Consider the following 18,880-nt stretch of genomic DNA (forward strand, 5'->3'; position numbering starts at 1 on the left):
TTCTATGATGGTCAGATCAGAATGATCATGTATATCAGGGTTATGACATCAAACATTGACCCGATCCTTATGGTTCATGGAAAACCATTCTCAGTCCCACACTGGGCCACACAACCAAACACCATTACGGTCACCGTCTGTACTACAGAAGCACAGATAATTACTTTCTGGTGCCTAGGATGCAACCAGTCCATAGAGAGAGAATAGCCAGATCAAAAACGTTCAGCATAGCTGATGTGGTATATGGCAAAGCACTGGATGAAGCATTGATAAAACAGGCTCCATAGAAAACTACATGATTGGTTTTGGCATTGGTTTCCGTATGGCATTGCTCACCCACACGGGATGGAAACTGATGCCATATCTGGATAAATATAAATGTTTTCTTACATTTGAGTCTACCCACTCAAGGTTTTTTTTTTAAAGTATTATTTTTAGGCAATATATTGGACATTAACACCCACTAACAAAAGTCACAGATGTACAATAGAATATCATGGATATTTGCCAGCGGCATTTAAACAGTTAACACCCACGATCAGTGACAGCACCGGTGGCACTGGTAGGGGGTCTTAACAACGATTTAAAATATGGGTTCGGCCGAACATGATTGAACCCTATTTTTTTACGGGTCTGCTTGTCACTAATTCCTATCATAGTCCACACAATCCAAGTATGCACTCGCATATAAATGTAATGAACAGTGATTTATGATAAGTTATTGCTGCAACTACTTACATGTCCCAATGTCACTTTGCTGAGGCTTTGTAATCGGGCTCTTTTTTTAATTCATGGTCACAACTTTGTGCATGTTATACTCTACGCAAACTCTGTTAATAGGTAACCAGTATTCATTTTCATTGATCATCTCTGCTATGGTTACAGATGATTTATCATCTTGTGGGTTGCTCATTCCTCTAAGGACCGTATAAGTTATGTATTTAGAGTCAAAGGTGTTAAAAGGGGTGTTTCTAAAATAAACTTTATGAAAGACAAAAAGTCTACATTGTACAGTGTACTGGAAGTGGATATCAAAGGTACAAACAAATCAAGTGTAGACATTAGGAATATATTGATAGTGGTTTATAATTAATTCTAGCGGATACATACAGTAGAATTGTGGAATATTCAGGACTCTAGAACTTTTGAAGAGCTTGTCCGGTTTAAAAAACAAATCTTTAGGTATTATCTTGTTGAAAGTTAATGGACGGGAGTCAAGTGAAATCTCCATTATTAAAATAGCGAACCACACATCTCTTGGGGAACGGACATGTCTATCCATTGAATACACTGCCCATTGTCAATGTGATGGTGCCATAGAGATAGTAAACACAAGCCATGTTCCTTGTATCTCATCAATGAAGTTCCAGCAGCAAGTTACTGCTTATTTTCAAGGGGGTGTCTCACAAAATGTATCCCTTACAAGGTAGGTGATAAGTTGCAGAATGCTGTTCATCTTCTGCCAGGCCGGCAAGCAAGCAGGAGAACCATGGACTGAAATTAGATGGAGCTCTGCTATAAATGTGTATTACTTTCTTTTGGGGATGATTTCCTGCAGCTCCATAGAATTTAACAGAGTGCCTTTAATGCGTGAGTTTCATTAGGAACTTGCAACTTATTCCTTATCAAGTAGATAGATCGTAAGTTACAATTGCGGGGCAATCCCTTTAAATCAAATGCTGTGGTCACTTATATGGATAGTAATAGGGCTTGATTACACTATGGGTGGTAAATGGACAATGTAAATTGGGGTCATCTTAGTTATTTGCAACAATTGCAGTTTAGAAGCACAGGTATAGGGTCTTGCCCGTTCCAAAAAATGAAGTTGTCTAAACTTTTATGTAAAAAGGAAGGAAATTTAAAAAAACAAAACAAAAGAATTGTATTTGTACATTTGTATATGTTATGCTGTTCAGATCGGCTTACTCAAAGTATGTGTCCTCAGCTGACTGGTCTACTATGTATAGTGTATACAGTGCACATTACACGCATACCTCCTCTGTTTTTATGTATTTCTTGAATGCAACCAAGAATTTTACTACTGGAAATCCTGTATAAAGTAACCAAACAAGTGCTTGGCTTAAAACATCACCTGGGTTTTTTAGGCATTGATAAACAAAATCCACATCTTTTGTATAGTAAATGAGTGAGTGCTGCTGTATGAGGACATTTCTGATGTACTAAATTCAAAGAGTGTGCAAAAAAAATACTATAACATACAAGTAAGAAAACTAAATGTCGCCAAAATATAAAAGAATATGCACATAACGGGACAGTAAAAGCATAAATATATAAAAAGCATAAAGTCTAAATTAAATAAAACCAGATGTAGCAGTTTAACCCATTAGGCCATGGCCACTGTAGTTAGATAAGTAGTAGTATTAGATTTATGATAAACTGAGCTCTGGTACATATGAATATTTCATTTTGCTAAAAGTCTCATTGACTGGTTTGTAACCTGTAGAAAAAAAGAAATAATAAAAGTGTCTACCAGACAGCATTTAATGAGATGTAAAGCAGTCTCTTACAAACTAGTGTCTACATTCACACTACATTTACTGGAGCAGATACAGAGAATATGGAGAACTTGCAGTGGGTATGAATTCACATGTGCTAACGCACAACCTGTTATAAAAGTATTGCTCGTAAAACTTTCCAGAGCTTAAGATTTGAGTCAATTTTATTATGAATTTGAGTTGTCTGGTGGGGGTCTATTTTAGGTTTATTAAGGGAAGGCTTTACCCGAATATAAAATAAAGGGGTCTAGGCTCCTCCCACAATACACCACACCAACAAACCCCGCTGTAAGCTCATAGAAACCATGACTCCTAATTCAATCCTTCTTTGGCTGAATAGTGTTGTATATTCCTACATTACTGAACCCAAGAAACAGAAGCATAATAGAATTTTAACATAAAAAGCACAATAAATGCTAAATCTGAGCAGTGTATTACAATGGAACTATATGCATCCAATGGACAAAAACAAAAATATCTAAATATATATATATATATATATATATATAATATTATATATTATATTATATATTTATATATATTATATATAAAGATGTACATAAAGTATAAAAAAACTGAACAGTCACAAACTATACATTTTCTTGCAATGAAAATATATTTATAATTCATATACGGTATGTATTTATATATATGTATATATATGCACATATATATATGTATATATACATATATATATGTATATATACATATATATATACTGTATATAAATATATCTATACACCATATATATATATATATATATATATATATATAAAGAAAAAATAAATTATATTTCTTACTAATTTTATAATTGATTTATTATCCTACAACACACAATTACTCTTAATATGCTTTGCTCACATATAGAGAATTTTTAAAATAGCCAGTGCAAATAAACAACCATTCGTCTTTTCTAAAATAATAATTATTATTATTTTAATATTTTAATATTTAATATTATTTTCATTTGATTGTCAAATTATTTTTACTTGAAATATATATATAATTTCCAAAAATCTTGTAGGCCATATTAACACATAAAATAAAAATCTGATAATTATCTTACAGTACAAGACTATTGTACACACTTTAGTCACTGACTTACTAATATGAACCATGCAATCAAAAACCCACGTGTTTACCACCACAACATTCACATCTGGCATATATCCTTTTTTTAATTTATTTTAACCCACAGCAACATACAGTATTTCATACAATTTTATTCCCCTATTAATCTACTAATTCACTATATACAACTGTGTATATGTATATATATATTTAATAATATTTTATATTTTTTAATGGATATTTTTATATTAATAGTTTTAATAGTTTTTCTTTTTTTGTATATTAGATCAAATTATGACATCTATATTCCTGTTACACTTTATGTTTTGCAGTTACAAGGCCAGTTATTAATTTTTTTATAAAGCTTAGTATAATTATATGTATTTCTTATTCATACATATACAGATGACATTAAAGGTTACAAAGCACATTTGTATTATAAAATAGTAGTTAAGTGTTCCTAAATATTAGAAGTACTTTTATGCTTGAATAACTGTATGTAGATGTAGACGATTAGTATAAGAATGAAAAGTTTGATTTAACAATTTTCAGGTCACTTGCATCTGATGCTTATAGTAGACTAAAATATTACAGTCCCTAAGACATATGGCATCTATGTGTGTGCTAGACATAAAAAGTGACAAGTGCACAGGTCCAAGGACTTGTGTTCTCTACTTTACACCTCTACTGTTTCCAATGAGTCTAAACAATTCTCTTACAGCACTATGTCATGACAAGGACCCTGGCTACAGAATCATGAGCAATGAATGAGGTACTTGCCTATCTGTCAATACACTTCCTCCTCTACAAGTTATTCTCTTGTCAGGCCAGCAAGACATCTCACAGATGAGCTTCGAGGAATTCAGCCACTGTCTGCAGACACCACTTCATTGTATTAACAACACAGCCCAGCTTTATCCTGATTTGCTGGGAGCCAATGTGAGTTCTCTTTGAATGACACTTTTACACTGATTTCCTTCTACCAAACTGCTTAAAAGTACAGAAAAAAACACACACACAAAAAAAAAACCTGATGAACGGGAAAGGAACAAGATACAGGGCTGTCCTCCTGCCAGTTACAACAGGTTTTATGTAGCACTTTTTGAGATTAACCTGTTCCCTTCTATAGATGTAGCAGAGCTAAAGTCTTTGAATATCATTCCAAGTTTGGATAGTAGGTTACGTCATGACAAGTTGTTTCCAAATGACAAACTCAGTCCTGCAACAACTAACAATCTCAGTTCCAAGTCAAAACAAAACAACTTCCTCCTTCTCCAACACATGTTAACAATTGTTATTATTCCCAATCATGGAATGGATGGCGTTACCGGTGATAATTGTTTTAATTGTCAAATGGGGATTACAGCAGATTACGTCTGCATAAATTACATAGGGGCCACAAAATTAGCACCAAGACAGAGCAGACTACAGTAATTGATGCGTACAGTGTGTAACGCCGGCTGCTGCTTACTACTCAGGTGAGTCATTGTTTAGCTGGAGAAAAGTTTCTTCTCAGTCTGCGAAAACTAAATTCCAAGGATTAGAATGGGGAACTCACATTGTCATTGGAAGGTAACCGCACTCTTTTCCTTCCACTAAATACTGAATGATCACTAAATCTATTGCAGAAAGGTCATTTTCTAATTAACCATTTAAACTTTCACCTTTTCCCTCTCCGTGCGGAGAAGGTGCACAGCTTTCTCAACATTGCTTTTTTTTAATATTCCAAATCCTTGCAGAAAATAATTTGCAGCTGTGATAACATCCCCAATCTTTTTTTTTTTCCAAACCAACAATAAAACATGACTTTTCCTAATAAGAGATAAAAAAGAAGGCGCCTGCGAATAATTAGTGATGGCAGGCTAAAGCCAGTTCATGTTCCTGATACTGATAATAAACTATAGCCCCCAGGAGAACAGGTAACTACTTTGTAACTCTGACCCTTTTCACTCTCACATTACTTAACTGGGCTACAGAGCCAACATTACATCACTTACTAAGCATTGGTCCCTTCTCATTAACCCACTAATGACTACTCATCCCTTGCTTGGAATGTACAACTTCTCCACTCTAGTCAATGCTCTACCTCCTCCTCCTCCTCCTGCTGCTGCTTCTGTTCTTCCACAACAATGAAGAAACTCCTTGAAAAGTGCCTACAGAAATGCCATAGAGTGCATGCATAGACATATTCTCAAATATACAAGAAAAATATTCATAAATGAAAAAAAAAAGAAAAAAACGAGCAACTAACCTCATGGACATCACTGATTCTGTATTCCCTGCTGAGGAGCAGAACACGAGAGCCCTGGAATGAGTGTATGTAGAACCAGAGCCAAAGCTTAACTAGCCTGTGTGAGTCATATCCTTCCCATTTGATTCCCCTCCAGATGGTGATGTAATGCTCTGGCCCTCTCTCTCACTCTCCCTCTCTCTCAGTGCACACACACCACCCCTCCTTCTCATTTTAGCTCAGTGCTGGTGAAGTCACCATTTAATTCTGGCAGAGCTGCAACGAAAAAAACTTCAACGTAACCAAAACAGCTCAAGGCGAAGTTCCAAACTTGGTGGTGCAATCGCCATTGGAAACGGGATAAACATTAGGAGAAACAGGACCACAAAAGCCAAACAGCTGTCAAACACATCATATTGAAAGGGTCTTCATGGTGATCAATAATAAAGAAAGGAGATTCATAGATTTCCATCCGTGAGCAGTCACCATCAGCCAACTCATCCTGATGAAGGTTACTGCAGTCAATGTCATGTATGGGGCTGGTTACGTTTCTTGACATAGAGTTTATTTCTAAAACTTATAGTAATGAATCATACAATTGATGGCTTTACAAAGACTCCAGGTTTCTACTTGCCATCACTTATTATTAGAGGATTTCATAAAGTCAGTGGTTAGAATAAATATATGTTAACTTTTAGTAAATGTCCTTATAAAAAGGAGGTTGTTCTGTTTTAGGAAATAAATATTACGGTTTGTATAATGAAAAGTTCTAGAGTTTCCAATATACTTTTTATTTTCATTCCTCACTGTTTTCTAAATCTCTCCTTGCTTGTTTACTTCCAGTAGATAGGAATCTGTCCCTGGTCATGTGATGTCACACAGGTGCATGGCTCGTTAAATCACATAGCTCTAATTACTCTGTGATTAGCCGTGCACCTGTGTGACATCACATGACCAGGAACAGATCTGTATAAACATTGTAGTTTCCTATCGAACAACAAACAGAGATATAAAAAACTGAATAACTGATACTGAAAGTACCGTATAAATGCGAGTATAAGCCGAGTTTTTTAGAACAATTTTTCCTTGAGTATATACAAAAGAATAGAATAAAATAGAACCTCCCTGCAGCTCCTCTTCCTGCTAGGCTTCCTGTTAAAAAGTGTGGGTAGAGACATGTACATGCACTCTGCCCGCATACCTGTTGAGGTTATAGTGTGTGGACGGACAGAGCGTGTGGACTCGTCTCTACACACACTGTTAAACAGAAGCTGAGCAGGGAAGGGAGGCTGCTGGACATTTAATTAGTGGGGTAGGCTGCTGGGCATTTCATTAGTGAGGGGAGGCTGTTTGACATTTATTTAAAGGGGTAGGCTGCTGGGCATTTCATTAGTGAGGAGAGTCTGCTGAAAATTTCATTACTCAGGGGGAACTGCTGGTCATTTTATTAGTGGGGGGCTGCTAGCCATTTCATTAGTGAGGCTGCTGTACATGTAATTAGTGTGGTAGGCTGCAGGGCATCTCATTAGTGAGTGGAGGCTGTGGGGCATTTCATTAGTGAGGGGAGGTTGCTGGACATTGCTTTAGTGGGGCAAGGCTTCTGGGCTGTAGCCAATGTGTTTCCCACCCTAAACTTATACTCAATAAGTCGTGGGGACTAGTGGAAAAATCCTAGTGACAACAGTGGCAACAAGAACAAGAATGCAACAAGTTGGATTTGGTGGAGGTGGTAAGAACCTTCTTTAACATAATTGTTGTTAGAATCCTATTACATTTTTAATATCTTTGCCTGCTTTTGGTGAATAAATAACTTGTTCCCATTTGGAACTACTGTTTCTGCACTGACTGCAAACAAGTATTATTAAAATGATGAGCAACAGCAACAAAGTAGAGTAAGTCTTCAGTGAATCGCTTTTATAACATGATCATTCAACTTTTAGTAACATAAAGCAGGAAATGTTTTATTCATTTATTGTTATAGTAAGTAGGACAGCTTTATAAAACAGACAATAATAAGTATAAATCTGTGTGTTCATATTATATTTCTTTATAGAGCAATGATAAAGGATAAAAACGTTTGCCTAACTCTGCTGATAAACCAGGCTGTATATCAGGATAGCCAGCAGCAGGATACAGGTATCATTGGAATTGTTGTCAAAGGCTCTATCCAGCTGTGCTGAAACTATTTTTGACAGTAAATTTATAGTTTCGCTTTAAGTGATACAGAGAAATCGGTATTATAGTAAAATTATAGAATTATAGTAAAACAGCTTATCCAGATAAAAAAAATTCAAACCATAGAAACCAAGAAAATTTAAAGGACTGAATTAGGACTGTTTCAGTAGATTGCAGTCCCTCCATGAATCACAGACTGTGCAGTGTCCCTTTTCATGAGACAACCACAGTGTCAACAATTGGATTGACATTGACACTATAGTGGGGCAGATAGTCCATTCTTCCCCGCTAAACCTGAGTGGTGAACTGTTCTTATGATTAGAGTTTGCCTCTACTGTTCCATGCAGATGCAGGAGTTGTGTCTTCGCCACTGTGATTGGTCTATAAAACAGCACACTGCATGCTCCATGATTCACAGAACTACCACGGTTGTCTGTTTAAGTCTTAAATTAGAGGAAAACCATAGCAGAACTATTATTAAAAAAACAAGGCAAATAATAAAGTGACTAAACAACATCTACCCCTTACAAGAAAAAACGAGTTACCACTTTCTTTATCTGATGCACACTACAAGGCCCCATGCTTAAAAATATAAATACTGACAAAATAAGATTAAAGTAGCATTCATTCCTATCAGTGTCAAGCTTTCATCTTTTTTTTATATGTTATAATCCTTTCACATGGTTGGTATAATCTGTTTTCATTGGTTTTCTGTCATCAGTGTGCTTACTTTTTCTAGGATTCCTTTTTTTGTCGACCTCGCCATCCAATATTACATGACGAACCCTCTTCACATCTCAGAACTCAATAGACTATATCTCCTTTTCCCCTATTTTCTACTAAATATGTAGTTTTATTTTTATTTCCATTTTAGCTGTGGAAAGTTCTTAGACACATTCACTTTTAAAAATAACATAGTAAAATATCTTTCTGGTTTATTAACTTATTATACCCAAAACATAACTGTATTCTAACTATCCACATCCAGTACTTGATTATGACATTGTCAGTTAAGGCACAAGTGTGAAATACCTAGTTGACGCATGAGATGGAGTCATACATTTATTAATTACACTATGAGCCAAGAGAATTGTTAGAAAGCATGTGTGATTGACCTATTAGGTTGACATGGCTGTCTATCTATTTCCTCCCTCTTCCAAACCAATGCTGCTGTTGGAAATTGGTATATAAATTGGTATATAACGCCCTCTAGACCTCTAAAACACAGATTTTTCATGAAAACACCCTATTTTGTTTTCTTAATTTTTACAATTTTTACAAGTGCAGGGATGAATGAAAGCAGTAGCTAGCCACAATCTTAATTCATTAGTCAAAAGTGAAGCAGAAACATTTTGGCTTTGATTTGGTACCTGAAAAATCACATCAATACATAAAATTACTCATCTCCACTGGATGATAAATCTTGCTGAGTTAGACGTCCAGTCCAACTTAAAGAGAACCTGTCATTTAAATTAACCCACCCAAAATAAATACTTCATTAAAGACTATGATTAAAAAGCATTGGCCTTATCCCTTAACCCTTTCCTGACGTGCACCGTAATAGTATCGCACCTTATGCCGATCCTTGGTAAGGATCACTGCCCGGGAATGGCGATCCATTGCCATGACAGCTTCGTGTCTTTCGAAGACCCCAGGCTGTCTTGTTTTAACCCATTCATTACAATGTGCGATTTGTACATTGTAATGAATGAGGAGAAAAATCCCAATATACTGCCATACAGTAGTATGGCAGCATATAGTAGGATCAATCAGACCACCTGGGTACCCAAAAAATTTGAATTAAAAAAACCTAAAAATTCAAATCACCCCCCTTTCCCTAGAAGTCATATAAATATAAAGAAAAAATAATAAACACATTAGGTATTGCCGCGTCCAAAAATGCCAGAAATATCAAACTATAATAACATTTTTTACTGTGTTTAACCCCTAAAGCGAAAATAGTGCCCAAAGTCGAAATTGCCACTTTTTTGCCATTTTGAAAAATATAAAAATTCAATAAAAAGTGATCAAAAGTGATCAAAAGGTTATACCTAAAAATGATATCATTAATAATGTCATGAAAAGTTGCACAAAATTACACCACCCACGGCTCGGTACACCGAAGTGTAAATGGAAAAATGGAAATGATAGAACAAAAAAGGGCCAGGTCATTAAGGGGTTAATGGTACCTTTTCATGGATGCAATGTTAAAAAATCAGTTTTAAACTTATATGCAACGAACCTGATGTGACTCCAGTTATATTAATGGGGTCTTGCATATTACATTTTACTTGCATTGCCCTGCCTTCTTGGTCCTGATTGACAGGTCTCACTACTAGGACATGCTGCTATATAAAAAACATTGAGACAGAGCTTTGTTACATCATTGGTCACTTTGTCTCATGTGACCAGGGTGATGTCATTTAAGGTCCTTTACCAAGTTACATTTGCAACATCTACCCCATGTTTGAATCTGATCACCTGACATCACAGCATGCCTCCATAGAGGATGGGGAGGAGTAGAAGTGGAGGCTGCAGTGATTTCATGTGATCAGATACATACATAGAGTAGGGATTGCAAGCGTAACTAACTAAAGCTACTTAGATGACATCATCCACATGACATTAGGTGCTAAGTACTGAGAAGAGCCATGGGACAAGGGGAGAAGATGGGGGGTCCAGCTGAACAGGACACACCCCTCTTATGCCAGATATTATAACATATTGTTGCTTTATGGCGATGTAAGGGAAACAAATTTTAGCTGCCACTAGCTGTATTTGTGAAAATGTGTTGACAGATTTCCTTTAAGGTAGTAAGGTAAAGGGTAAAACGAATTTGTATATAGTTCAACTTAACTCTTCTTTACTTCAGTTTGCGCCAGCAAATGTTGACAAATCAGTAAAATTTTTGCTACCACTTAGTCCATGCACATTTTTCGAAAGACACACTCTTTTTCATGAAGTTGCATCTCTTTGTTGTACAAGTGACAGTGGTAAAAAAAACCTGTTGGAAACATTAATTTTATGCAAGGCATTTTCGATTGTGGCAAATGCAGACAGATTTTTTTTAATATAAATAAGCTGCACCTTCTATTGTTATATTCAGGTTCAGAACAAGATCTTCTTTCTGTTCCTGAGATGCCATCTTATCATCTATATACTGTTTTGCACCTTATGTATGATTGTGTCTTTTGACGTGATACAAATGGCGCAAATTTTGGCTTCTTTTTGAGACTTTTTGTTGCAAATGTCTCAAATCCACATAGACCCAAGCCACGTAAGGCGGTTATAGGCAGGAGTGGACACTACTGTAAATTTAGGATTGGAGGCTGTGTCCAGCATTTTTAAGCTCTGAAGTCACACATGTGACCGAGATATGAGGCTGCGGTCACACGTGGTGTTAAGAGCTCAGTCACACGTTGCGTTTTGATTGCATTTTGAAACCTATTACAACAGCTGTGGAGAGGTGATTTTACATTACTGTTAACATTTGCATTTACAAAACGCATAGTAAACGCAATGGGAACACATGCGTTAACATCACATTAATGCATCTGTTTGTTCACACAATGTTAACACAGCTGTTTAATTAGGCAAATCTCATCTGCTGCTGATGCGTGAACACACCCTCAGAAGTAACCAATAATTTTTTTAAAAAAATGCAAATGCACAAATTTCTGAATTTTCAAAAACAAGTTACTGTGCAAAATGTTAAACATTTAAATCATGTGAAATAATTCCAATTTACATGTTATATAGGGTCCATGAAAAAAATCTTTCCTTTGCAACTTCCCTAGACCAGGTTCAGATTTGCGCCTGAAAAGTCGCAAAAATAAGCAAAAAAAGTGATACATAAGTGAAAAGTTGCACGGAACATCTGGAAAACAAAAATACATAAGGCACACTGCACAAGGTGCAGACCAAGGCGTACTTGAAAAACGACAGAGTAAAAAGTCTCAAAAACGTCAAAAGTCGCAAAAATGAGACAATTTGGCTAGCAGAAATAATGATACATGTCCCCCAATGTCTTATTTTTGGGTAAACACGGTATTTCAACCGTGATTGGGACCCAATCAAAGCTACTTCTAACAAAGATTAAAATAAAGATAGGACACATACAGGAAACATTAAAAATGTTCCCAAATTTTACTGATAATTCCAGAATAACATGGAAGAGTAACACGGACAATGGCGGCAAAGACGGCAATGAAATCTCGCTATTATATGTAGGGACATACAGTAGGTTAACAAGAGAGGCAGTATGTGTCATCACACTTTTCAGCCGTCCTGCAGGACAATGATAAATCTCCATTTTCTGCTAGTTTATTGATGTGATTAAGTGAGGTCTGTTTATGGTCTTAGGCTCCAACACAGTGACAAGGCCATAAAAAATAGAGAATAAATGGCTGCAGATCATTTCTTCCCGCCTGACAAGTAAAATATATATGTGTTTGTCTTCCTATGAGGGCACATTTAATTGAATTAGAAAATTGTAAGAACCTGCAAAAGTCAACTCTACTCTATAGAAATGAGTTTTATTGCCAGGTGATGCCCCTTTTGCGAGTCCGTGTAGCAGATGTTGTTGTCACATAGGCTGATTTAGGTTGGGAGAGATATTAATGTAGGGTGAGGAGCCATAATTATTGCTGGCGCTGTTCTTTATTGTATCTAGTATGACTTAACTACTGGGTGCTAGATGTGTTCTTCATTATCAAGTGATCTGAATTAAATGTACTAATTAACATCCGATATGTAAGTCGTGAGACAATAAGTTTAATGAAACAGAAAACGTCATTATGTCACTGGACCGGATGATAAGGCGCCAGATGAATGTTTTATCCAGGGATCTTTCACCTTAATGTCTATTAAAATGCACATTCTCTTCAATAGATGGCAGCTGGACATTAGTTCAACCACTAGTATACCTCAAAGCATCCCATAGAGTCTTGGCTGAGCTGTGCAGGTATTATATAGGAATGCGGAGAAGGGAGATTTTTTTAGATCATGCACAATCCATTTTTCATCTGATATCATGTCACAGTAATGCTGGAATATCCCATACTCACAGGATTATAGTTAGCCAATTCCAAATCAGATTTGGACAACTTTGCCATAGTTAACAACTTTATATTTGGTAGAAATGGGATCTTTAAAGGAAATATACCATTTGTTTTTATACATTGTGAGCCAAATATACCTTGAGACTTCTGTAACTACACTGATGCAGAAACATATCTTGTTTAATCCTTGAACCGAGTGGTTTTGTTGTAAAAACAATTATAAAACTATGATAATGAGGCTCTGTCACTCCTGTGGCTGGCCGGTGTTTCTCCTCTTAGGCTGCATTCACACTATAGTTGCACGACCGTTGGGGGACTTATATACGGCCATCATATATACATCCTCCATAGGGCGGCAATGGGGGCACAGGAGAGGAGTAGGGGGGTTACCGCAGCGTGTGCTGCACCGTACTGCTCCATACTGTTCCAGGCGCCTATGGGGGATGTATATACGGTGGTCATATATAAGTCCCCCAAAGGCACAACGAGCACTGGTGTGTGTGAATGTAGCCTTACCCTAATTACCCTAATCTTCAGAGAATGTTGCTTTCATTGTGTTGCCCCTGACAGGCAGAAGTAATCAATCGCTGCACCATCCCCTAGCTGCATCAGTGTAGCTACAGCAAACACAGAGTATGTTTGGTTCATAATGCAAAAAAAACAAATGGTAGATTTTCTTTAAGTCTACTTTTGCAAAGAACAACCCTGCGCCTGCCTAGACCAAAGCGACATAAATGTAAACTGGGGTTTTTTAAGACATTATTCCATTATGAATCAGAACATACGCAAATAGTACTGAAAAGTAATGGCCACAGCAATGTTTTATGTAATATATCTAAAAATGTTTGTAATCATTTAGAGAACAATTGATCTCCAATAAAAAAAGACTTACTGCAAACTGCAAATTGTGTAATGCTAGATATTCCTTAAGGTGGCGCAAATGATGTTATGAGCTTATTGACATTGACAGCAATATTTCTACATTAAAGACACAGTACTCTGGTTCCTTTGTCTTACCTCTGCCCCTTCTCTGTTCCTGTATTTGACTATTAGCTACAGTATGGGCCCCTTAGTTCCTGCTCCTCATGTTTTTTTTAGAGATGATTTGCTGCATTAAAAGATTGGTATGAAGTGGCTGGAGTAGGAGAATAGGTTTGTGAAATAGCAATAAGGTGACGGGACCCCATTTTACCTTCTTCACATAGTTGATCTTAATACTAGACCCTGTATCTAGCTGGAAGGAGCAGAGATTATCTCCTTCTTCACTGACAGCTTCTGACAGTCAAGTGAGGGATGACTGGGCTCTTCATAGTAAGTGATATTGGACTAATCCTAGCTCCAGGGACAAAGACTGTCTCAGTCCATCGCTTAGCAAAAAAGTTTATACTTTTGGAAAACATGATTTGATAAATATTCCAAAATACTGTGTGCTGTATATCTAGGGAATATTTAATCTTCTTATAAAAAAAACTCCTTCATAAACCAGACTATACAACTCATCTCCATTGACTCAAAATGAAATAAAAATTAAAGTATTCTGGTATCATAGTAGATAAGGTTGGAAAAAGATACACGTCCTTCAATTTCAACCTTTAATGTAACACCCCTTAAGGCCAACCTCTGCCGGAGGGGTGTATGGTGACTTCAAACTCAATATGGCGCAGTGCCTCCATCCGAATCTTGTTCTTTAGGTAAGCAGGGGGGTTTTCCTCTTCTGCCAGGGGTTGACTCGGGAAACCGCTGCCTAAGCTTAGCACACACTCACAATAGGTAAGAGTAAAACTATTTGGTAGGTTTATTGTAAGGCAAAGGAATAGGGATCATCCAAGTGCAATGAGTGTAAACAGGGAAAAGCATAAACGAGGATAAAGTATTTACATATGTCCCTTTAATGTCCCTTTAAATAATGAGCTCTGTGAGCAACAAATGGATAAATTAGAGCACAACACAATCGTTGGGGCCCTGTTGCCGCAGAGGATGGCGCACTTTCTGTAAAGTTGGTGCACTTAATACTCTCAGTACTCTTGGGAATTATTTTCTTGCAAACTCCTTACTAACAATAAAGTCTACTCACAACTCTGAGTAACTGCAGCCAGGCTTCTGCTTGTGGCTGCAGGGTTCAGGCACCTGGATGGTAATGGAGGGGCAGTCAGGAACCTCCTGTGTGGTGGATGTGGAGACCTCGTGGGGATCAGGCTGTGGTGCAGAGGTGGAGCTTCTCCAGCAGGTCCTCTTCTCCTCTGGGGCTGAGCTGGGCTGTCTCTATGCTAGTTCTTTTTATCTCTCCCCATGTTGGTTTCATTTCAATTGTGTGCACGAAAGTGTGTACAGGCGGTCCCCTACTTAAGGACACCGGACTTACAGACAACCCATAGTTACAGACAGACCCCTCTGCCCACTGTGACCTCTGGTGAAGCTCTCTGGATGCTTTAAAATAGTCACAGACTGCAATAATCAGCTTAAAATTGTCTGCAATGAAGCTTTATTGATAATTCTTGGTCCTATTACAGCAAAAAAATTTGAAACTCCAATTGTCACTGGGGCAAAAAAAAAAATTGTCGGGAACTACAATGATAAAATATACAGTTTCGACTTACATACAAATTCAACTTAAGAACAAACCTACAGTCCCTATCTTGTATGTAACCCGGGGACTGCCTGTACTTTTTCATGACTTGTACACCAGAAAACTGCCAATCAAGGCCTGATACATTTGACCTATTTGGAGGACATTTATCAGGGGTTGTGCAAAAGTTTTCAGCGTACAAGTCCTGAAATAATGGAAATTATTATGTGTACCGTTAAAATTTCTGATTATTTCCCGTGCAGGCTTTTGAAGGGGGGTGTGCCCAGCAGTGAAGAGGATCGGCTGGGGGTGTTCCTGCTCATGACTGCACACTCCTTATTGCCTGCGTCGTTTAGGCCTGAAAAGTCCCAGGTAATAGCGCAACTCTACACCAGGCAGTGCAGCACACGAAGCTCCAGTGTATGATAAATGTCCCCCCCATTGAGTCTGACCAGTACTACAGACTGCAGATTCTAACAAGCAGGGACAAAAAGAGCCCAAACAAAAATCCAGCCATGTGCAATAACTGGAGCCCAATGTAGTGCCACATATTTTAATATTTTCCATTAGTTATTGGCAGTTGAATAGTTAATAACCACAGACATTCTGCTTCTGTCTGTCCCTGGGTCTACATAATACAGGTGTGAGCGCTGTCAGAATATTTAATTTTTATCTTAGCTCGCCTGCTGACCTTCTATAATATTTCAGGAATATAAGTCAACATTGACGTGTTGCTGAATTATACAACAAAGACAAAACTTGGCGCCTTCATTGTGGTTATTAAATGTAATTTATTAAGCCAATATTTCACTCTGAGAAAGCCCCTTTCTTGAGGATTTAGCACTTTAACTCAGTAGAGTACAAGTGAAGAGCCACTTTCAGCTTTTATTGCTAGTCAAGTCACTAAGATGGATGTGTTACGTTGTTTGAGATTTCAGTATTTAGCTTATAAAAAGTATAGGTTACGTTTGTTAACGTGTGTAATGAGGCCTAATAACCTTCTTCACAGATAAGAATGTGGTGACAAAAATCCACTATGTAACGGCATTGCGGACATGACTTGTAGATTTTTGGAGTGTACATTATGCAGCTATAGCTCATGGAATATATTTTATTACTCTTATTATTGCCATTGTAATATGTGTAGGTTTTAATTACTCTACTTGTTTATTTAATTTTTAATGACAAATGTGTAAATAATAAAATTCATGTCAATGAAAAATTTTAAAAACATTAAATGCATTAAGTACACTTTAACGAATTCATCTGGTTTTGGAAATGGTAATATCTAAGATGTAAGACAAATGTACTGGGACCTGCAGACAACATAGTGATGCATATGTATTGATAGATGAAGTGGATAAACAGGGGAACGTCCAGTGGTAGTGACCTGTACCCAAAACTAAAAGTGGGGCCCAAAATTAAAACTATGTTATGAACAGTCACAGTCAGTAAGAGGCTCTTTTAGTACTGCACAGTAATAACACTTTGTAGTTACAGGCAGTAGTATGTTAAGGCCCCTTCGATACTTGCGAGTGTGATGCGCTGAACTTGCATCACGCTCGCAGCGAGTGCTGCTTGGATCAGCCGGCCCGAATGCTGCAAACCGGAACTGAACTGACATGCTGAGTTTGGTATCTTCACCCCGGCATTCCACCAAGGCATTCCACCAAGGGGTATTAAAAGAGCAATACATCCTCTGCCCACAAAAGTCCACATGCAGGGGGCCCCTTTAGGACAGGAGGACTGGTGGCCCAGTTTGCCACCTCCTAATGCCGTCCCAAGAACAGAGGCTGTATAAATAAAAAAACATATGGGTGGCATGAATGAAGAACGCAAAGACATGTTCTTCCACATTAACATTGGTTAACAACACACAAGGTGATGTAGTGTTCTATAAGCACGTATACTATTAGTTATGTTTATTTCAGTCTATCACAATGATAAGTCATTAACAAAACAAGGGTCTTTTGCTAATGAATTCATGTTTTGTAATAAATAGATTTAATTATGTATTTTGTTACTGAATCTGGGGAAGACCTCTAAAACATGTCTGACTAAATATTCACATTCACCATAAAAGCATTCTTTATTATCAAACGTCATTATACCATTCCTCTGTTATTCTGCCTACAAATTTACGTCATAAATTTACGTCACAAATAATCTCCATTACCGGTCTGTCTGCATTCTCACTATTGACAAGGGGTAACACCAGGTTGACCATTTCTGTTCTAGGAGTAACAGAGGAATGGCTAAATATAAGTTTTATTCTTAAACAAAGATGTTCCAAAATTGCCGTCTGTAATTCAAGTATTTACTTCAGGAGACTTGTCAGAAACAAGGACAGGAGTATTTAAAGACCATTTAAAATAAATGGTTAAGATATACTCATTTCAAGCCAATACTTTACTGATTAATCCAAATATACATTAAGAGCAATAAAAAAACATCAGTGAATAAAGAATATTGTGTATTAATAATAACGTGTCTCAGTAATTATAAATGTCACCAATTCTATGCTATACTATATATACATTACACTTGCCTTTCTATCTGGTGGGACTTGCACAATGAATGAGCTAATAGAGATCCTGTGCTATATAGAAATGCAGATTTTTCAATAATATGTAGATGAGGTGGTGGGTTGTAAAGAATTAGTCCAAACAGACTGATTGCCAAGGATAGCCAGAAAAAGGAAACCATTACAAGCAATCTTTTGTTGTGCCTTTCTCCAGACCCTGTTCTTCTAATTCATTACAAGATCAATAGGTGGCATTCTGCGGTGTAAAAATTAGCAAGTTGAGAAAATCTATGATAACAGAATGTGAATAAATACAATGCAATGTATTGTCTGTATATATGTGAACTTGGCTAAATTGATCCATTTGCTTATAGTCCATTTAGATAAAATCAAGAAGAATAAAACAATATGACAACGTTGATATTATATAAAAACAGCATCATAGAATATTATGGCCCTAAGCGTATAACAGCAAATCACTACCGTGTGAGCAGATCTGAAGAATCAAGGCAATGGCTCTAAGAAAACAAAAGACTATAAAAAAAGCCCATTCAATGTCAACTCAGGAAGACATACTTTCCCCATCTACTTCCTGTCACCAGCTAATGATAAGCAATATCCTGCATTTAAGGAACTTTTAGTCAATTAAAATGTCTGTTTTGTCTATGTGGCACTGTGCGACGGTCATAGTATAGCCATATCAGGCAGAACTTACATCTACTTACATTCATTTCCATG

At 36.9% G+C, this 18,880-nt stretch overlaps 1 protein-coding gene across 6 annotated transcripts in view; it reads right to left on the minus strand.

Moving 5' to 3' along the window:
• CREB5 (cAMP responsive element binding protein 5) overlaps nucleotides 1–18,880 on the minus strand; it is a 328,890-nt gene that overhangs the window by 108,067 nt on the left and 201,943 nt on the right. The window contains exon 1 of one of the 6 annotated variants that reach the window (XM_072153720.1): nucleotides 5,839–5,913. The exons of the other annotated variants lie outside the window; for them this stretch is intronic. Within the exon in view, the coding sequence (XP_072009821.1) occupies nucleotides 5,839–5,849 (11 nt within the window). The 5' untranslated portion in view covers nucleotides 5,850–5,913. Of the gene's footprint in view, nucleotides 1–5,838; nucleotides 5,914–18,880 lie in introns of those variants that run through there. 6 annotated transcript variants of the gene reach the window in all.

Source organism: Engystomops pustulosus, chromosome 5, assembly GCF_040894005.1.
Source record: "Engystomops pustulosus chromosome 5, aEngPut4.maternal, whole genome shotgun sequence".
Lineage (NCBI taxonomy): Eukaryota > Metazoa > Chordata > Amphibia > Anura > Leptodactylidae > Engystomops > Engystomops pustulosus.